Here is a 22489-nt window from a genome sequence, read left to right on the forward strand (position 1 = left end):
TTAAAATACACCTTTAAAAACTGAAAAACAATCTTTTAAACATGCTTAACATAAGTTTTATTTGTGAGTAGATTCTGTGGTGTTTGGAGCAAAGGCAGTGGATTCCAGAGGAGCCATATGAGCTTTCAGACCAATTTCCTGCTGCACAAGTAAGTGTCAGTAATAGTGATAATTAATTAATCTTAACCTTATTTTGGTCTGAACTAGTAAAGGTCAAAATAAGAACTATAAGAACTGAAAACTGGCTTCCACATGTTCTGTACAGGTAAACTAAAACACTGGGATCACAACAGGAAAGAAAACTAACAAAAAGCAATGCCTATTTAACAATGTTTATTTAGAGAAATGATTTACCAAAGTTAAACCCACTAAATACCAATATTTCTGAAATTAAAAGTTCTAAATTTGAAAAAGAAAATGTTTGTATTTGTTAATAATTGATTATTTCTTTTTTTTTTTGTTGCTTTATAATTTAGTTATCCAGTCAAAGCAGACAAGACACAGCTTTTTTTTTTTTATTAGAGCAGAAGGGACAAAACTGAAGCATCCTGTATGTGATGCAGCTGTTGCTTCTTCCCAAGCTTGGCTTTCACAAGTCTAGAATATTCTTTCTTTCATCACCCCATATGAGGGGAACATCCTCTGGGAAGGCTGGCATTGTTTAAATAATACGCACACTTCTTTCATTAAATGCATAACTGGAATTTTCAATCTAGTAATACAGGAAATCCTCAGTTATGCTTAGTTTAATGCTCGTGAGAACATTCTGCATTACCTATATGGCCTTGATGACAAAATCTTCGACAACCTGATTTGAAATGAGAATTGAACCCTACAGTACAATTTGTCTATCAAGGGGAAAAGTTTATAAACCAGTGTAATTCTGACGTAAAACGTTACTATTTGAGTTCTGAGTAGCTGATGTAACTTCCAGCAGGTGGTAACAATATGAGTGAAAATATGACTTAGTCAAGGCAATGAAAGCTGAAGTCCACTTCCTTTAATTAAATATTTCCACTCAGGCTGGTTTGTTTTATCAATGTATTTAAATGCAGGGGGGTAGACAAAACTACCCCCATAAACTACGTGGGTTCCTGCATCGGAGGCCCGAATGTCTTAGGCTACGTTCACACAGGTCTAAATGCTCAAATTTAGATTTTTTTTTTTTTTTTTCAGAAATCTGATGTGTTTTTTTTTTTTTTGTGTGGTCATTCACATTACTTTGAAAATGTTGTGGCTCCAAACTGACCTTCATGCACATAAGAACAATACGAGCGTCGTCAAGTGCAGCACAACAGTAAACACGGAGAAATAGGTGTTATGGTTCAAGTGCACAACAGAAGCCATTTATTGTGTCAGCGGGTGATGTGTGGGAAACACGTGAATTAAAGGAGAGTGAAACTCTTTATTGGTCCGTTTTAGAGATATCTGACTGCCAGTTCAGCACAACAAACTGTTTGGATGCAGAGACACAGCCAGCAATGGTGGGGAAGGGATGTTAACAACTTTACAGAGACCAAGTTTATTCAGAACTTTATCATGTCGAGGGCAACTTTTAATCATATATGTCAGCGCCTCTCCCCTCAATTCCACAAGAAGAAGCCTTGATGCAATCCAGTGTATCGGACTCCAGCAGAGGAAGATCATCACATGCTCGGTAACCTCGAAGCCATTTTGAAGTCCTCTGTTTGAAAGGCTGTATACGAATTTTACCATACAAACTACGTCCCACCTCCAGACGGTTCCTATGAGCCTTTCAATTATGCTTGAATAAAGTTTTATCTCTGTTTATTAATGAGCTCTAACGTCTCACTTGTGCAGTACTATTCTAGCCCCCTGTCTGTTTGCTAACTGCTACTGTTTCCTGCTGGGCACCGCAAAATTGTGACGAATGCGACAAAAAGTGACGTCAAATCATATCTAAGGTCATTCTCACATTCTTGGTCATTCTCACTGGATTCACATTCCAAAAGATCAGATACAAGTCGGATTCAGGACCACATATGAATGTGGCTCAAATGTGACTTGAAAAATCAGCTATGGGCCAGATATGAGCGTTCACACTTAATCTAAAAAGTCTGTCCTGGTCACTTGACCCCCAAAAAATCTGATCTGGGCCACATTTGCCTGCAGTGTGAACGAGGCCTTAGCCACGGTGTGTGTGTTGTTTTCTTAAAAGTGGCTGTAATAAAAATACACCTAAAGAAAGAACTCAACTTTAAAACAATGTGAACTGTGGTTAACAAGGCTGAGAATGACAGCAAAATGTGGTATTTTAGGATTGCCAAGTCTCCATAGCAACCAGTATTTTAAGAAGTGACAAATAAACATTTAGATTTTACAGCAGCATTGTCCACTTATCTAGGATCCACTCTAGACTGTGCCTCAGCCTAATAAAGAATTATAAACACGCACATTTTAATTTGGTAGTAGTTCTGTAATCAAAGTATAAATCTATTAATTTAACTGAATGGACAGGTCCCTTTGACCTAATTTTTAAAGTATCGTGCAAATATTCATAGGAAGTAGATGCAGCTGATATAATAAATGGTTACATTACATTCCAATTAAAAAGATCAACTTATATTCTGTGTTAGTTAATGATTTTTAAATACTAACTTGAACATGTTAATAATAGAAAGGGGCATTACACAGGTTGTGATCCCTTTTAATTTATTGAGTATGTTGCATTTGAGAATACCAAGAAAACATTTTGCTAAGCAATGTGAAAAAGTTTCCAATTGTGTGAAGCGGTCAAGAGTTATGGCCTTAGTCTGTTGGTCAGCTAACACAAACACTTGAGTCCTGACTAGTTGACTGTATTCAGGTTAAGTAATCAAATGTCTGTTAAGCATTCTGTCTACTAAACCTTCAACTAATGAGAAACTTAACTTTTCATCTTTCTCACAATGTTAGCTCCTTCAAAACAAAATCATTTTTCTAAAAATACCTTTCTAATTCAAAAACATTATTGTCATACTTGGACATGTTGGGAGGTATGGCAGAATGTATTAAAATAGTGTTTTTTTTTAGTTTGTTTGCATAGACATCTTTAAGAAACACAGACTCTTATCACGCATATTTCCTTTATATATGATATACTTAAATATTATCCCTAACATGAACATATAAATTAAACAACAAATGTATATACATTCTGTTAAACAACGAACAATGAATCTGTAGAAAAACATTCTTGTGGTTTTAACATTGAAATCATAAAAAATCTGTAAAGCATAAAAAACAATTTGAGCCAACTATTTATCTGCATCTTGTACCATGGTCTATCTATACAATATCATCAGCTGGTATTCTAATCGCAGTTGGGCAAATATTTAAATTATGCTGAAGTATAACATGTATTTATGATTCTAACTTTTACTCTGGCTTCCTTTTACTGGTTAAAAGAATATAACTGCTATGCCTAAGGTGTCTCCACATTTATATGCACAAACCCTTCAGATCAAATTAATAAAGACATAAATAAGGACGAATTTACATAGAAACGTATTTATGAAATGGTTTGGCTTCCTGTGGAACCTTTATTTTTGGTACTAGTGTTTTCTGGGCAGTATTGTTGTCTCGCTTCTCGGGTTCAAAGCAAGGCCAAGAAGTCTGTCGGTCTGATCATGATGGTAGTCAACTTCAGTGAGTAGCCCGATCCTTTCCAGTAGTACCATTTGATTCCGTTGAAGCGGTTGGAGTTCTGGCCATTCTGGTAATACATCCCATTCAAATTGGATGGACCGCAGGCATCAAACCACCAGCCTGGAACATCAAAATGCTTTGATAATGATGTACACAGCTGAACATGGCTGGCATTTTCAACAATATGTGCTTTTTGTGTCACTATTAGGGGATACTTCTGTGGTTAATGATGTAGTTCGGGATTTTTTAATTAAGGATATCTCAAAAGATCATAAGCAGTTTATATCTTAGCTACAGTAGAAAACTCTCTTGGCTTCTTCGTTTACTGAAGGGCAAAAGCTAACAATTTGTTCCAGAGATGCCAGGACCAGTGAACTTCTAGTATCTCAACCCCAATCTTTAAATTGCCATAGCTCACATGAGTATGAACCTTCTAAACCAGGGGTAACCAAGTCCAGTCCTCTCCAACACGCCTGAGTCAAATGAATGGCCTGTACAGAGCTGAATGACATGCTGAGGAGGGACGTCAACCCTTTGATTCAAGTTTGTCGAGAATGGGATGCCTCTAAAGGATAAGCCTGAGCACCCCAGTTCTAAAATGTTATCAGCATTTCCATAATGCCCTTATTTAAACAGAAGCCCACTATTATTTACACAGGAAATGGAGGAGGTTGCACCTGGTGCACCACCAATAATATTCCTGTGTGAAACATGTACATCAGATGGTAAAAAGGAAGGCAGATTATAATCACAACTTCACTTATGCTGCTATAATATTTTGACCTTTTACATCACTTAACTTTTATCTAAAACAGTTTCTATAAATGTAAATGTGAACAAGCGCCCAATGCAAATGTGACGACACTTTCAGGTAAAAAAAAATACTTTTCATTGGCGCAAACTGCTGTGCCGTTCTTTATAAATCATTTATTCTAAACTATATCAGAATTAGGATATTTATATTTTATAAGACTTAAAGGAGCATTAAGTCAATTAATCATAAAATGTAGTTTGGATTAAAATATTTATATATATTTTAAGTTTTATTGTGAATGCAACTTGATCACTGATAGCTCAGCCAGCGGTCTAGTTATATTAGGCTTGTGTGGGTTGATTATTATATACTTACTGATACTGATGAGGAACATTCTACTTAATTATATCCTATTAAATCCACCCCTGCACATCTTTTTCATCATCAGGCTCATACTGATGAGGTCTGCTATGACATTTCTATTGAAAGTTTCAGACAATGTCCCTATTTCTCCCCAGAACAACTAGTGCGTGTCTGTTTCTAATTTGCATTAGTGCCTTTATTAGTTAAGGGACAAATTATCGATGGTAAAGCATTTGAAGGTAAATTCACCTAGGTTACTTTTTGTCTCATTTTATCTTTCTGAATTTCTCGTGCCAGACCCGGTTTCAGATAAATACAAACATCTAGCAGTTGAGTCACTTTCAGGTGGATTGTGAAGGGCTCTTTTAGCAGCCAGAGGACAGAGGGAAAAGCTCTGTTCCCAGGCTGTTAATGTCAGCTATTGTCAATGTTGAATTCCCCAATGAGCAGATCAGTGATTAAGTCTGAGCTAGTTGTGCTCTTTGACACAGCCACAAAAGTACACCGACCCTTAAAATGTCCTTGAAGACTTTGGGGCCAGTGCCAGGATTTGTGTTAGTGGGACTGTTTTCATGTCAAGTAGCCACCCCTACTTAAAAAAGGGGTTTAAATATAATTTTGGTTCCAGAATTATTCAGTCACATAAATTGTTTACAAAAAAATGTGTTTCTTACCTCCTGTTGTCAGTTGTGAACACTTGCAAACACATTTGTCATTGTCTGCATCTTTTGTACTAAAATCACTTCCTGGCTGCCCAATGCTGCTTATTTTGCCTGCCGTTCCACTGTAGCCTTTAAGGTGTATCCTGTAGAAAGGAGAAGAAAAAATGGAGGAACAGGAGGAGGAAGTCTGTGATTACTGTTCCTCAAAAGGCAAGACTTTGTCCACTTATAGTTTAGTTTTTTTTTTCTGAAAATCAGTTGGGTATAGGGATAAAATATAAGCAATTAATATTAGTTTATATCTCCACTTTAAATACTTGTTTCATTTGTTTTCCCCGAGATTTCCTAAGCAGCGTTTTGACGTTGTGGAAAATGTTTTTTTTTTTTGGGGGGGGGGGGTTCTAGAACGTTCTTTTTTATATTCTTCTGAGTGAACTGCAGCTTCTTGCTTGCTAAGACAGGGTGACGGTGAACGACTGGGGTTTATCCCCTTTTGTGCAATTTCTTATAGAACCGCCAGCTTTTTAAGAATAACGTCAAACAGAAGGTTTTGTTGAACTGGAATACTGTCTGCATCCTTTGTACAAAAGACGACTCTACTCTCTCTCTGCCCACATTTGGATATGAAGGTTTTTCCCAAATCATTAGACTCTCAATGTCAAGAAATGACATTTTATGTGTTTCCTACTTTTTAAACAGTGACCGACATTATTAGATTTTTTTTGGGCTCCTGCCAGTACGTCAGTGTGGGGAACCTCTTTCTGGAAGAATTACTATGACATGTTTTGCCTTTGAGTTGTGGAAGTAGCAGGTCAGCATTTACAGTTTTATGCATTTATTTTAGGACTTGATTAAATCACATTTTAAATCATCATTCATGTAGAAGTACTTGCAGTTAGGCATAGGAGGGTGAGTAAAAATACCCTGGTTGTAAGGCGTTACAAGATTTGTATACAAATGAAAAACCTGATCTAATTGTCTTTACTGAAAATTAAAAAAAAAACATTTTCGTGTTTAAGTGTGTGCATTATTGCAATTGCTAAGGACTGCTAATATGTGATATTGGGTGGGCTATGATGTTTTTGGAGGCCACTCATGAAATTGTGGCTTTCCATTGATATACAGGGGTTGGACAATGAAACTGAAACACCTGGTTTTAGACCACAATAATTTATTAGTAAGGTGTAGGGCCTCCTTTTGCGGCCAATACAGCGTCAATTCGTCTTGGGAATGACATATACAAGTCCTGCACAGTGGTCAGAGGGATTTAAGCCATTCTTCTACGTGATACTGGTGGAGGAAAACGTTTCCTGATTCGCTCCTCCAAAACACCCCAAAGTGGCTCAATAATATTTAGATCTGGTGACTGTGCAGGCCATGGGAGATGTTCAACTTCACTTTTATGTTCATCAAACAAATCTTTCACCAGTCTTGCTGTGTGTATTGGTGCAATGTCATCCTGATACATGGCACCGCCTTCAGGATACAATGTTTGAACCATTGGATGCACATGGTCCTCAAGAATGGTTCGGTAGTCCTTGGCAGTGACACGCCCATCTAGCACAAGTATTGGGCCAAGGGAATGCCATGATATGGCAGCCCAAACCATCACTGATCCATCCCCATGCTTCACTCTGGGCATGCAACAGTCTGGGTGGTACGCTTCTTTGGGGCTTCTCCACACCGTAACTCTCCCGGATGTGGGGAAAACAGTAAAGGTGGACTCATCAGAGAACAATACATGTTTCACATTGTCCACAGCCCAAGATTTGTGCTCCTTGCACCATTGAAACCAACGTTTGGCATTGGCATGAGTGACCAAAGGTTTGGTTATAGCAGCCCAGCCGTGTATATTGATCCTGTGGAGCTCCCGACTGACAGTTCTGGTGGAAACAGGAGAGTTGAGGTGCACATTTAATTCTGTTGTGATTTGGGCAGCCGTGGTTTTATGTTTTTTGGATACAATCCGGGTTAGCACCTGAACATCCCTTTCAGACAGCTTCCTCTTGCGTCCACAGTTAATCCTGTTGGATGTGGTTCATCCTTCTTGGTGGTATGCTGACATTACCCTGGATACCGTGGCTCTTGATACATCACAAAGACTTGCTGTCTTGGTCATAGATGCGCCAGCAAGACGTGCACCAACAATTTGTCCTCTTTTGAACTCTGGTATGTCACCCATAATGTTGTGTGCATTTCAATATTTTGAGCAAAACTGTGATCTTACCCTGCTAATTGTACCTTCACACTCTGCTCTTACTGGTGCAATGTGCAATCAATGAAGACTGGCTACCAGGCTGGTCCAATTTAGCCATGAAGCCTCCCACACTAAAATGACAGGTGTTTCAGTTTCATTGTCCAACCCCTGTATTTGGACATTTAAATTGGTTTTCATTGTCATTTATGCCCACAAATGAAATGGATCCTAACGACCAAGAACAGAAACGTGGTGGAGAGCAGTGAAGATGGGGAAAGAAAGACTACAGTGAGAAAGATGTAGGTTAATTGTATAATATATCATCATCATCACAGTATTGAAAAATAATATCAGAGTGCCATTTTTTTCTAATATTGTGTAGCTCTAGTTATAAAATGCTATAGTGTGTATTTATTGCTATTTTAATATAAATAAGTGAAAACATACAACAAACACACACTAAATCTGGTAGATGTTTCCGGGTGACTATTGTGCAGAATAATTTACCTTCTTGTCTTCCTGCTCTTTATAGAGTAACTCAAACAAACTGATAGTAGTTCATTATTTGGTCCAGCAATCTACACAGGTAGCCAGGCTGCAGTAGAGTGCTTAACACGTGTGACCCTTGAAGTTTGAAATTGTAGTTTTAAATTGATGTAGCCTTAAATGGAGTGATGGGTAGAGCTCATTTGGCTTCCGCACTCTTTTACACAATCAGAAGTACATCTAAACCGAAGAATGTGTCTTTTATTGGAGAAGTAAAACATATATTAGACTTCTTTTAGGCAGCTGCCAGATAAGATAGTAAGCGACAATATGTGGGGGAGAGAAAGCACTGCATTTTTCTATGGCCCTTACAGTAAAAAAATAATCTCTTGTCCCTCTAGCTTTTATTTCTAGCATCTCATTAAATGATCTTTAACCCTTAGGATTTAATGTTTTTAAAGCTTTATATACCTTTATACTGGGAACCAGTCCATGCCTACTTGTTGTCCTGTGAAGGTTGTCTTATGTGAACGTGATATCCTTTTTGCTCAATATGGCACAAAGTCATGTTTAATTTAGTTGATCAAAATCTTTTTGAGTTATGCCTGAATCTTGACAAAGAAAGTAATTTCCTCAGAATAACTGCAAAGCCTGAGCTTTTGTGCTGTGCTTCTATAAGGCCCTGTGATGGTGAATTGTCTTTGGTATTTAGTGTTTTATAGTAATTGTCCTCAGATAACACGCTTCAAAAGCACTGTTGTACAACCACACATTGACTTCTTTGTCATGTTAAACAGAGCTTCATGACCTTTAATTATTTTTGCTTATAGCTAAACTTAATCCAAATTTTATTAGTAAACATTTTGTTGCCAGAACGAACCTGTAATTTTGTGCTTCGCCATCCAGAGAGAACTGATCATATTGAGAGAAAGCAGAGTTTCCTTCCCAGTCACTCAGTTGGATCCTTAATTTGTATGTCTGTTGACTTGTCAGTCTGGAAGCAAATTCATTTCCCAGCCAGTATTCACCTGAAGGTTCTCCAAATCCCTGGAAAGACACAAAAAAATGAGAAACCCCTATGAAACAACAGCATTTTAAACTTTTTTCTTTTTTGTTCTTCTAACAAATCCAGCCAAGTTCCACTGCCTTGTTGTTTGCTATGAGTCACCACCCTACTAACATATTTCATCAAAACACAAAACATACTGTAGGCACTGATCTCCACCAATACAAGCTTTCAGTCTGAGGAAAAAACGAGCATGGTTTTGTAATGACTGCATTTAGGGGCTAAAGGTCTTTTCAGCATCTTGTTGGCCCAATTCTATCCCATTTAGTCATAAGTATGTTTGAGGCACATCCATACTCTTTGATGATGGCATATCATAAGCACAGTTTTAGACGTGCTGACTGAAATAATAAATACACTGTGGTTAAGCCGGTTCCTTTAATGATGGCAAATAGCTGATGTTATTATGACTTCAAGATGAAGGGAGCCTGCTCTTCTACTTTCATACACAGCTTGGTTCTTCTTCTTGAAGTGTTCAGGAATCACCTCAGACTGACTGTGCAGACTAAACTAAGTCAGGAAAATGGTCAATGTCCCAGACTAAATCAGGCCACTGGTATGTGGATTTGGAGTGAAAACTGTAGCCTAGGTTATGTTTTTTTCTAAGAAAAGAATTTCTTCTTGGTCTCTACCTTTTTGTACTCCTGCCACGTACGGTGAAAGTCAACACGGCCCTCGAAGCGTTTTTGTAGTACCGTCCAGCCGCCTCCTTCTGTCTCCATGTCGCAGAAAGCCTTCAGACAAAAAAGAAGTGCTGTGATTGAAGGTCTGAAAATGGCACTCAAACTTAGAACGTGATGTTTATTTTTAATGTGATGGTGCCACTTAGTTTGTGTTTAATCAAGACACTGTTTTGGGGAAAGGTTTCTAAGGAGATCACAGTTTTAGTTTAAGATTGCATATCATTATGAGAAGTCTTAACCTTAGCCTGTGTACCCACCCGCCAGAACAGAATAGATGAATTTTTGTAGATGTGGGTTTCTGTATTTTTTTTTGTTCTTATACACACATGCATTGTCAAACCCAAATATATTCAAACAATGAACTAGATATACTTTACCTTAACCTCTGCGGTGGTATTGGGGATTGTGAGAGTGTAGACGCCACTTTTGACGTTTCCTGACTTGTAGACAGCAGCACAGTCCGTGTATGTGGTTGGAGTATCTTGCATCATGGCAATTTTGGGTTCTGCAGAACACATAAACTGTTATTTTATCAGAAGATGATTGTAGAGAATTTAGATGTTATGCTTATGCATCCCTACATTATTTAAAAATATGTAGCTAGTAAACCTATTGATGTATTTAATGTTTAATGGCGCTACCAAACTAAAATGGTATTGGCAAAAAAGGGATATATAAAGGGTTTGTCTATTAACTGAACTTTGTTAGCTTGATTTATTTTTGAGCTTGGACAGATCACTATACCTGGATTTATAAGGATGAAACACCTAAAACTCCATATTATTGTTTTTTTACACACATTGATATCTGTCCTCAAGATGAGTTGCCTGCCTTTAAAATAAATTCAATCTCACTGAATAATGTAGTAAAATCCAACCTTTCATTTTAATGTTTAATACGAACAACGAACCTTTTATTAGTGTCCATGACTTTCTGTTTCTCTGAGGTCTAACTATCATATGACAGAGTCCAGTTTCAAAATGGGAAAGACAGGAAAACATGACATTCAAGGCAGATGTATGTTAATCTTCATTAGTCAAGAAATGCCTACAAGAAAATGGCTACTTCCCCAAACCCACCCATATCTAAAATCGGATAAATGATTTTAAAAATGTTTAAAGAAATTAGGCTTGATGAAGACCCAGGTTTATGTTTGCACCACATACAGGAAGATGCTAAGAGGGGTAAACATTGGTTTGAAAGTTTGATGAGTATGAGTGGATGTGTTTTGGGGGGGGGGGGGGGGGGGGGTGAAGGTTGAAAGATCCATACTTGTCCACTTTTTAACTGTACTTGTTGCCTAAAGCTCCTATGATAACCTGCTGTTTCAACTCACCTCGGACAGAACCAGTGGATAATGTGTTTATCAGGCTGTTCACTGTGTCCAATAGCTCCTGCTGTTGTTTGTGTAAAACAGAGGTGTTGGAGGAGACTTTGAGCAGCTGCTGCTCCAGTTCCCCGATGATGGCCGTCTGTCTCAGTATTAGGGACTGAAGCTGCTCCTTTTCTTCTTGAAATGTTTTGAGCTCCACCTGCCTCTGCTGCTCCATCTCCAGCAATTTTTTTTCTAGAAGGCTGCAGAAAAAAAATATTCTATCAGTCATTGTGGTTTTGCTTCATCCAACATTTTGTTTGTAATGGTTAAAAAAATCATTTAGCTTTTGACTTAATTTCCTCACCTGTTTTTATCAGTCAGTTTGTTGATTTCATTTGATTGGACAATGAGTTGTTTTTCCAACTTGTTCGTCGACAGGGAATTTTCAAGAAGTTGGCGCTCCAGTCGAGTTGTATGATGGATTACCTAACACCATAGTATTAAGGCATATTTTAATGTTTAAAATGTAATCTAAAATCGCAATACACCCGCAGTGGTAGAAACAACAAAATATGCTAATCTCTAAGCTGAAAACATTTGGTATTTTATAGTGTGGATATAATTGTAGATAACATTAAATCAAGATCAGTAAATACAACTGTTAACAGCAATGACAAAATCAACATTTAGCTGTGTTTTCCATTAGGTTATCAAGTTGAACACACAAGTCCTGTATGCACATCTAGATTATACTAATAAGCATTTGCAAAATGGAAAATCTGCACAGGAAAGCACAGCCATATTGCAAAACTCCAGGCGTACCTGAACAAGGACAAACCACTGAAACCCCGCATATTTTCAAACCCCAAAGTATTGAACTAAACTCTGGGGTTGTTGACCTTGCCACTGATTTCCCAGTTCGGAGGAACTGAACTCAGCAAAACGCAGGTTGTTTACATGGATCCTGGCTGTGTGTCTCCATTGGAGCTGTTGATGTCTTTGAACAGACGGATGTCTGATTGTGACAAACTGATAGACCCCTTCTCTGGGAATACGAGTGTGCTAATAACAGGAAATGCTGTACAGTTGGCTCACACAGGGTCATTGACGTGCAGCCACAATAATAAACTGACGTCGTTATGCCTGTTTTTCTACATTGCTTATTTTTTAACATGCTGAAGATATATTATTCACCGCAGCATGTCACAGAGCGCACTTAATTTTTGCTCGCACAGAACAGGAAGCCTGAACAATTGCATGTTGCTGTGCCTTTTGCGTGTTATTTCCATGTGTTTGGAAAAAAACAGAATGTCCAGCCTCACCTGTACTTCCACATCAGTGAGTTTTCTTGTTTGCTCAGCAGTTTGACTCAGCAGGTTTGCCCCAATTTCAATCATTGTAGCCGTGTGGTTGTGTACAGCAGCCTGTTGGACTTGGAGCATGTCCTGCTTCATGCTGTCCTGTATGTAGTTCTCCAACTGCAACACGGATAAAAACTGTTAACTTGAGATAGTTTGGAAGAATTTTTTTTTTTTTTTTTTACAATTTCTTACTAAACATGACCTGCAGTTTTATTGTTCATTCATGTCTTTATAATCATATACTGACAGTGGCTTCTTGCTTGCTGTGTTCTACTACTATAAACTGAAAGAGACAAGGCTCCACCTCTGTTGTTGTTGTTGGGAGGATCAGGTATGTCCTTCTGTAAACTCACTGACATTTGTTCAGGCTGGGCCTGGCCTGGTTACCAGTATCACAGTACAGGTCCTTCTCAAAAAATTAGCATATTGTGATAAAGTTCATTATTTTCTATAATGTAATGATGAAAATTTAACTTTCATATATTTTAGATTCATTGCACACTAACTGAAATATTTCAGGTCTTTTATTGTCTTAATATGGATGATTTTGGCATACAGCTCATGAAAACCCAAAATTCCTATCTCACAAAATTAGCATATTTCATCCGACCAATAAAAGAAAAGTGTTTTTAATACAAACAACGTCAACCTTCAAATAATCATGTACAGTTATGCACTCAATACTTGGTCGGGAATCCTTTGGCAGAAATGACTGCTTCAATGCGGCGTGGCATGGAGGCAATCAGCCTGTGGCACTGCTGAGGTCTTATGGAGGCCCAGGATGCTTCGATAGTGGCCTTTAGCTCATCCAGAGTGTTGGGTCTTGAGTCTCTCAACGTTCTCTTCACAATATCCCACAGATTCTCTATGGGGTTCAGGTCAGGAGAGTTGGCAGGCCAATTGAGCACAGTGATACCATGGTCAGTAAACCATTTACCAGTGGTTTTGGCACTGTGAGCAGGTGCCAGGTCGTGCTGAAAAACGAAATCTTCATCTCCATAAAGCTTTTCAGCAGATGGAAGCATGAAGTGCTCCAAAATCTCCTGATAGCTAGCTGCATTGACCCTGCCCTTGATAAAACACAGTGGACCAACACCAGCAGCTGACACGGCACCCCAGACCATCACTGACTGTGGGTACTTGACACTGGACTTCTGGCATTTTGGCATTTCCTTCTCCCCAGTCTTCCTCCAGACTCTGGCACCTTGATTTCCGAATGACATGCAGAATTTGCTTTCATCCGAAAAAAGTACTTTGGACCACTGAGCAACAGTCCAGTGCTGCTTCTCTGTAGCCCAGGTCAGGCGCTTCTGCCGCTGTTTCTGGTTCAAAAGTGGCTTGACCTGGGGAATGCGGCACCTGTAGCCCATTTCCTGCACACGCCTGTGCACGGTGGCTCTGGATGTTTCTACTCCAGACTCAGTCCACTGTTTCCGCAGGTCCCCCAAGGTCTGGAATCGGCCCTTCTCCACAATCTTCCTCAGGGTCCGGTCACCTCTTCTCGTTGTGCAGCGTTTTCTGCCACACTTTTTCCTTCCCACAGACTTCCCACTGAGGTGCCTTGATACAGCACTCTGGGAACAGCCTATTTGTTCAGAAATTTCTTTCTGTGTCTTACCCTCTTGCTTGAGGGTGTCAATAGTGGCCTTCTGGACAGCAGTCAGGTCGGCAGTCTTACCCATGATTGGGGTTTTGAGTGATGAACCAGGCTGGGAGTTTTAAAGGCCTCAGGAATCTTTTGCAGGTGTTTAGAGTTAACTCGTTGATTCAGATGATTAGGTTCATAGCTCGTTTAGAGACCCTTTTAATGATATGCTAATTTTGTGAGATAGGAATTTGGGGTTTTCATGAGCTGTATGCCAAAATCATCTGTATTAAGACAATAAAAGACCTGAAATATTTCAGTTAGTGTGCAATGAATCTAAAATATATGAATGTTAAATTTTCATCATTACATTATAGAAAATAATTAACTTTATCACAATATGCTAATTTTTTGAGAAGGACCTGTACAGGTGCACATTACATAAACTAATTGCACACATGCTGATGTTTTAAAGCTTTTATTTCTGTTATGATTAAAACATGACGTTTAAGAATAGAATATTACATCATCTATCTATTGTCTATAGCTGCTTGTCCGTGCATGGTCGCGGGGGGGCTGGTGCCTATATCCAGCAGTGATTGGGCAAGAGGCAGGGGACACCCTGGACAGGTTGCTAGTCAATCACAGAGCAACAAAACAGTTCATGCAGTCACTCATATTTAAGGGCCATTCTAATAGTGATGTTTATAGCCTGTGGGAGGTAAATCGAGAAAACCCATGCCTCCATTGGGATAACATGCAACCTCCATGTAGATAGACCCAGACCCAGGCTGGGATTTGAACCCAGGACCTTTTTGCTTGAAGGCAACAGTGCTACCAACTGCCCTGCTGTGTAGCTCCCACATCAGACCAATAAAAATTAGAAACGTGGGCTTGAAGAAACGTATGTTTAATACCTGCTTAAAGGTTATGTTTTTGGGAAAGGTACTTTTAATCTGACAAATGAGTCTCATTGACGCATACTCCAGTTTACTTAGACTTACCTGTATATCAATAGTTTACATAGTTCTGGTTAAAAACTAAAGAAAAGAAAATTCACCACTCTGTTTCTCCAGCTTGGTCATTTTGAAAGAAAGTCCTGCAATCATCAGTTTTCTCTTACTGTATTGTCAATCCAGGACTGCCCCTCTCCCACCCGTTGCTACAGTTTATCCTGTCTTAAAAGAAACATAGTTGTGCATGTTAATAATTATTTTCACAAAGGTTTGTAGAGGCAGCCTGCATGACCAGGAGCTGGATTTGAACACCTGTCACTATGGAAGTGATAATGAGGAACACCTGAATTCAGTGATATGGGTTAAAGAATATTTTTGTCAATATAGTGTACTTTAACAGCTGTTAGAATAATTGTTTTCACACTTCTAATAAGACTGCTTGTGTTTTACATTAGTGGTTTTTAATTTTTATTTAAATACCAAGACAAAATGATATTTCTATTTCAGGTTATCTCATACCATGCCTATTTCAGATGCTTACTGATGCCCGAAATCTTCCAGTGCTTTCCTGCAACCATGATGAAATCAAAATTTTTTACATTACAAAGCAATTAAAGTTGTGACGTAGCTACACGCATTCCCATTTCTGTTCTTATCTACCTTAGAGAAAGGACAGATTTAGACTGAAACTACTCATTAAGTTATTTCCTGCGGTGTTTTCCTGAGCAGCAATCAGGTCACACGACTCGTAAACAGGATGGAAGTGTTGAGTGAGGAGTTACATCCTTCATTACAGTTCAACTGGATACCAGCGTCAGTAGGACTCTGTCATCAACACCAAGTTTACTCAGCAGTCAGTAACACCCAAAAAATGATTACTATTTAGAAGAGCTTTATCCAAGCGATTCAGTGCGGGGTTTTGTTTGTCTTCATTTTTCTTGTATCTGGTCTGTTTATTTTCTTGGATACACACAGATGTATGGAGTGTTATTAGTTCAATTGCGGGCAGGATATCCGATTGACAGTTCATGATCTAATCAGTTGTTTACTCCGTGTGCCTGAAAAGCACCGGAGAGGAATGACGGAGTTCCTCAATCACGACAGACGTTGACTTTTTCTGCCTTAGCTGTTATCTACTCTTGGAGCATGAATACTCATTGGTCAAATTGACTGACTGATTGATGCGGATTTAAAATTAGCATTGGCACTTGGCTTTCTGTTAAACCTGAATTGTTTGAAGCTGTTTATGCTTCTCTTTTATCTCACTATTGATTCATCCAGCAGTGCAGTCCAGAAAAAAAGTTTACAACCTCAGTGAGCCACTTTACTTCAACTGAGCCTAATGTATCATCCATCCATTCTTCATTAAGTGCTCTTTACTATCGTATTGCTCCTCAGGGCTTTATCGGGCCGAAGAAGTGGCCATGTTATCTGCTCCATTAAAAATCCAAAACCGTCTTCCTTCAAAATTTGTAAATCAGATTTTAAGTTACTGCAACAGTCTCACAGGCTGTTTTCAACTACAGTAATAAGGTGGTTTTCTTATATTATTTTGGATAAGAAAGGGTTTGGGAAAACCTACCTCTAATTCTAAACAGCTTTTCATTTTAAATCTCCAGTTACTAGGACAAAAATATATTTTCTTTTAACTATTATTCTTTAAACAGGCTAATCCATCTATTCTAAAGTCATTCTGGAGTTAGGTTCGATGCTGGATGTAATTAGGAGTGAAGATCTGTCTTAAATCTGGGAATGATCAGTAACATGGATCGTTAGGCCATTTTATTTGGAAAACATGACTTTCAGTGCAGTAATGCACTATAAACTATGGCAATATGTAGCAAATGTAAATAATTTTACTAACTGCATAGTTGGATGTAAGTAGAGTATAGATTTTATCTCTTATTCTTTGTGATGTGCAGTAGAAATGGGCAATTATTGAATTATTTATCACTATACAAAAAAAGAACAATTGTAATTTGTAATTTATTGTAATAATGATAAACTCTAACCCCATGAACTAACAGTATGGTTGTGATTTTTAGTCCTGCTGTTTGGACTAATTTCCCACCGTTGGTTCCATGTCATTAAATATCAGTATATTTCAACATATGACTGAATGCAATTATTGTGTGCTGCTTATCTGTATAATTGCTTAATGTTACTGGTGTACTGAGTTAGTCTATTCGGTAATGGGTGAAGTTTTATTTTTGGAGCATTATTAGTGTTTGTGGGGCTCTAGTTGTATGCAGTGAGAGACGAAATGCCAACAAGTCAGATGAATTCTTTTAAATACTTTTTTATCTTCACTCTTATTGTTATTGCAATAAATACAACTAAATATTGGGATGTAATTAAAGTCCATAATGCCCACCGCTAATGTGCAGATTTGTGAAAAGGAGAGATAAACAGACTCATTCACCTGCACAAATAGGAAAATACTCAAGTAATTTCATACACATACTGCTATTTGTCATACAGATTTTATGGACACGGTATCAGTTCAAAGGAGTCTTCTTAGAAATAGTCTTCTCCTTTGACATTATGTCCCCTGTAAGTTGATACGAGGTGCCATTAGAGCTCGCACTTGAGTTTGTATGAGGGAGCTGTGTACTGTTTCTCATGGGATGGACAAAAGACATATTTTATGTGAGATTGTGTGTACGTCTGTGACTCATTTTGTTTCTTTCTAGTCAGTAATCTCACTGTGAAAAGGCTGACCTAAAGTAAATGAAGGGGGGGGGGGGAATTAGTTTTGACAAGAAACACCACAGTAGACAGACAGGAATGCCCCCTGCATACAGGCACCTGTGGTGATTCATTGTCACTCACCCAACCGATTGTCAGGTTGGGCAAAATCAGTCCACAACTTAGTAAAGTTGCTCATACCTTTTTTGGCTTTTGTTAAATATATTGCACTTTAAGACAGAGTATGTACTGGCATTGTACATGTTACCTTTTAAATTTTTTCTACATCATATTTTCTCTCAAATAGTATTGCTGTTTCTTGAATAAATATACGCACACTTTCCCTTTTTTCCTTTAAATGCCTAAATCAGTATTTTAAAAACATTGGGTGTGAACAGGTTTACCTTAAGCAGCCACTGTGTGTTGTTCTCCATTCCCATCTCCAGTTGTTCCAGTCTCTGAACCGACTCATCGTCCATGGGTCCATCCTTCTGATCAGGATAGTTGTAGGTGCTTTGACAGTTGTCTTGCTCAGGCAACAGAAAAGTGTAGCTACACGGGCCATTTTGGATCTGATACTGGTTCTTGCCAAAAGCACCATATTGAGTGGCCAGACCAAAGCAGAAACCTAAAATGAGTAAATCCACATTTAGCATCTTCATTATTCTTTGCTAAAAAAAATTAGAGATAGATTTTCAGTGTTTCCTAGTCTTCTCTCATTGGAGGTCTTTCTTTTGCTGCATCCAAGTGTAAACAGCTCTCTGGAGCTTCTGCAGACTCCTTTTTAAAACCTCTCTTTGGTAGGTAGAGAGAGAGAGCAATCAGGAATTTGAGGTAGCGTGTCCTTAGGTCAGCAGTGCCGGACTGCATGTGTTCGCCTTTCATCAGTCCCCCAGCCACTTGCTAAAGTGGTCTAAACACTAACTGTGAGTTTAAACCACTCCCCCCTTTACTGTGACCAGTCGCTGTGAAAAGATGTGAAGTGGAGATTCCTTTCAGCACTCACTAAGCAACACACAGAAGCAGATGCACAGACTACACATCCTCCGCTATATCCTCTACAGATCCCACGTGTTGTTTTCAGGATGCCGCTATCCACATTCAGCACAGTCTTTGTGGGTAACAGTGTCTTCCCATTCATTTTCAATGAATGGGAAACAAATTAGACAAAATTAAATGGAGTACAGTTTAAAAATGACCAATGAATAAAAAAATATAGATAGACTATGAGCATAATATATGTCTTCTAAACTGTCATACCTAAATGGAATCAAAAACTAAAGTAAAAGCATTATTTTTATGCAGTGATTTAAGTCTGTATGGTCTGACAGAGTGTACATGAATCCGTAATGTTTTCTATAATTTTTGGACAAATACTGCGAAAGCCCACTATTATGTTTTATGCCAGATTTTGAAACATCTAAAAAAAAGCTGTCTGGTCACTGGAGTCCCTTAACTTATGAAGATATGGCTAAACAATTGAAACAATTTAGAAACCAGTCCTCGTTTACGCTTAGACCGTTCAACTTTAGCCAAGTTCTTATGTAACTTAGACATTTCAATGATTCCAGTGGGTTTTTAGATTTTTACTACAACATTTAATCAATAAGTAGAACTGGATATAATGCACAATGCAATGAGAGGAGATATTATATTTTCTACAAATGAACTCAAGATGCCAAATATATAAAATAAAGAGCAGAGGACTGAAGATGAACCCCTGAGGAGCCCCACAAGTGAGGGGAGCTAAAGAAGAACAGTCCTCCTAACCTAAAAGCTCTGTTCTAGAATGGTTTAATTATAGTGGACAGGACATGTTCCAGTCGTGAAAGCAAGATGTTTTGATCCACAGTATCAAAGGCTTCAGAGAAGTCCAAAAGCACTAAAACAGAAGAATTGGATATTTGTCAAACAGTTTTTAGCCTGTAGGCCTTATTCAATCTGGATTTTAAACTGGACCTGGTGTTCTTAAGCTGGTTTAGATACCAAACACTGCAAGGAAACAGCTGTTTGTTTGACACAGAGAAAAGTCCTCAAAGTCTGCACGCTGTGCTTTAAAGAAACCGTTTCTAGTGTAGAATAAGCCCTTCCAGATTTGACAAGTCCGTGTTAAAGATTCTGAAATCGATATCATCGGAGTTTTTCCATATACTAAAAATAAAGAAAATCACAGTGAATTAGGCCTTTACCGCTCTTCCAAATCAGAGGCCAACTTGAGCCTAGTGTCATTTTATGATTTGTGAAACAAATGGATAACAAAGCCCAACTAGGTAAATGTTTTATTCTGTCTAGATGTCATAAAAAATCTATAAATGTAAAATGCAAGAACCCCTGAAGCATTACAAAGTTGCTTTACAACCTGTTGGAATGGCTGTCTTGAAAGACCCTTATGAAAAGCCTTCACCTAACTGTAGCGTTTTCTAAAGATAAAAGATTGTTCAGGAAGATTTCTGTAGCAAACCAACTGCAGTTTACCTTCATGCATAAATACCTCTGTGTTGGGTTTGATGAATGCCAAATTTTCTCAAATTAACCACCTTTTGGTGTCAGCTGCAGCATAAATCATTCTTTGACAGGAAAGCCTCGGACCGGCTCTCCGCAGAATTGTAGGAAGTGAGCTGATGTAATCCCGACTGTATGAGGGAAATGCATTATATTTAAGGCACATTACTAAAGAGGAAGGACTTGTCGTCATTTTAAAAACACCAACTTCTTTCAGGTGTTCTGGCTGAGTCACTGACGTGTAGCACACTTGCACCGCTTTTTTGTTCGTCAGTTTGTTTTATGGTTGACAGCACATGGGAGGCACGCAACAGGAACAGTTATTCATTTTAACAGCAATACCTCAAGGGGCTGTTCATTCACTGAATTTATCACTGAGCCACATCCTACGCATACCACACACCAGACTGTTTCCTCATGCTGTAAGCATGGGGAACATCTGCTGAACTGTCAAGCAAACACGGCATTTTACTATATGGGGGATGTCAAGATCAATTTATTCTTGCATGGTTCCAAGGCGTCACATGGAGTCTGCCTGCGTGCTCTGGCTGCCTGCTAACTGTGCCCAGCAAGGATGTTACCGTAATATATGGCAGCAGACATTGATTGGTCTGCTGAGGTAAGGGTGTGGAGTTTTCAATGTGGAGAAGATTTCTGTTGATTTTAGGGCAGCAAAGAGCCCAAACAAAACATTTGTATTTTTTTGGTAGAATTTGAGTTACAGTTTCTATACTAGTAACAATGGTGCAGATAGTTGAGTGCTTCAGCTCATTGTTTGCCATCAGTAGTAAAAATGTGCATATTTGGGTTGCCTCTATTTGCCATTCTGAGCCCAACAGTTGTCATTTCGTCCCTTCCTGTGTGCTGTTTTCTTTTTTTTTTTTGTCATTTTCTTGTTTCCCAGGAACAAAATGGTGCCATCTACCCTGAGATGTTTTGTACTCACTATGCATCAATTCATACCCACCAGAGGGACATTGACGATCAATGATATGATGATTTTTTGTATTCTACTCAGTCTACTGTAAGGGAACAAGGTTATATGACCAATAAATACTATCTACCAGAAGGAGACAACTTAGTTGTTGTATGAATGCATACCTTGAGATTCTTCAGCTGTTGACTTTTCCATACACTTTTACATCTGTAATCTTTGTGCTTCTGAAGCCATTCAAATATCAGACGTTCAACTTTTTCAAGGCATCATGGCTACGACCTCCGCTCTTAATAGGTTTTATACTTTTAACAATTTCTTCCTGAAGTAAGGAATGGGGAAAGCTTTCAAGTGAATAAAACACCTCGTTCTCTTCGAAAGGTAACTATATCGATTTACTTTCAGCTAGAAACACCATTCCTACTTTAACTGTGTCAGAATATATTGTGCTATCACCAAATAGCTAAACATTGTTGTATAAAAACACAGTTTAGGCCTCATAGTTTTGATCAAATAAAGCTTTTTCCTGGCTAAAGCTGATGACATTACAAATTCTACTGCTAAGCTGAGCTCCACAACAAATTCTTCCTATTGCCTTACCTTTAAATATACTTTAACAATTTATAAACTATAATCATATTTAATTTCCCTTTGAAATTAATAAAGTATTTATTTATTAAATTGGATAAAAATGTAGGAAAATATGCCATCTATCTCATAGTGCTGTCAAATAAAGGTGTCTTGAGAACTACGTGCCTCAGAAACAAGAAAACTCTTTCCTTTTCTTTATGGAACCCCATGTAAAAACTCAGATCCGCTTTTTCAAGACGGACATAATGGATCATTACCTTCTCACTCACTGCTGTGTCCACACCTCTGACAGCAAGACCATAAAACCTACATGTCTGCATTCCTCAAACACTTCTGCAACCAATTGTCTAAATATCTTTGTGGTAGGTGCTGAGATGAGAGTTTACTTTAAAGAATTTTAATCATTTTAATCCATTCACCTATATTAAGTTATGGCATATTCTGTAAGAGACCTAAATGGGGGCCAGAACCAGAAATTATTTAGATTAATGAAAAGTTTGCAGTTAATACAACATTATTGAACTCAGTTAAGATATTTGGCTAATCTTCATTATCCATAAATATGATTAGCTACAACAAAACATAAACTAATTTGCCATGGTTACATTACAAACCTACAAAATTATTTGTCAAGAGGTACGAAATGGAAGTAGGAAGGGATGAAATGGTAACAGGTGAAAATGAAATGGTACGAATTG

General features: G+C 38.2%; 2 protein-coding genes across 5 annotated transcripts in view; one reads left to right on the forward strand and one right to left on the reverse strand.

Moving 5' to 3' along the window:
* The window catches only part of mcph1 (microcephalin 1), a 49027-nt gene that overhangs the window by 22284 nt on the left and 4254 nt on the right, over window positions 1-22489 (forward strand). For 3 of the 4 annotated variants that reach the window (XM_047352238.1, XM_047352241.1, XM_047352239.1), the window contains one exon: window positions 72-149. In XM_047352238.1, coding sequence (XP_047208194.1) covers window positions 72-149 — 78 coding nt within the window. Of the gene's footprint in view, window positions 1-71; window positions 150-265; window positions 1799-22489 lie in introns of those variants that run through there. The other variant, XM_047352242.1, reaches the window with a different exon arrangement.
* On the reverse strand, window positions 2657-18648 carry angpt2a (angiopoietin 2a). The gene is made up of 9 exons (XM_047352243.1): window positions 18169-18648; window positions 12497-12652; window positions 11539-11660; window positions 11196-11434; window positions 10237-10364; window positions 9809-9910; window positions 8991-9157; window positions 5440-5570; window positions 2657-3768 (listed from the first exon to the last, which is right to left on the reverse strand). The coding sequence occupies exons 1-9, from the start codon at window positions 18424-18426 to the stop codon at window positions 3596-3598; spliced, it is 1476 nt and encodes a 491-aa protein (XP_047208199.1). The 5' UTR covers window positions 18427-18648; the 3' UTR covers window positions 2657-3595.

The sequence above is a fragment of the Girardinichthys multiradiatus genome, chromosome 22, assembly GCF_021462225.1.
Source record: "Girardinichthys multiradiatus isolate DD_20200921_A chromosome 22, DD_fGirMul_XY1, whole genome shotgun sequence".
NCBI lineage: Eukaryota > Metazoa > Chordata > Actinopteri > Cyprinodontiformes > Goodeidae > Girardinichthys > Girardinichthys multiradiatus.

Coding starts and splice junctions, on each gene's coding strand:
- angpt2a (XM_047352243.1), bottom strand. CDS start 18,426: ATGAAGATGCTAAATGTGGATTTACTCATTTTAGGTTTCTGCTTTGGT. Junction 11,661..12,496: donor TCACTGATGTGGAAGTACAG/GTGAGGCTGGAC, acceptor CTATGGTGTTAG/GTAATCCATCATACAACTCG. Junction 9,158..9,808: donor CGTGGCAGGAGTACAAAAAG/GTAGAGACCAAG, acceptor GTGTCTTTCCAG/GGATTTGGAGAACCTTCAGG.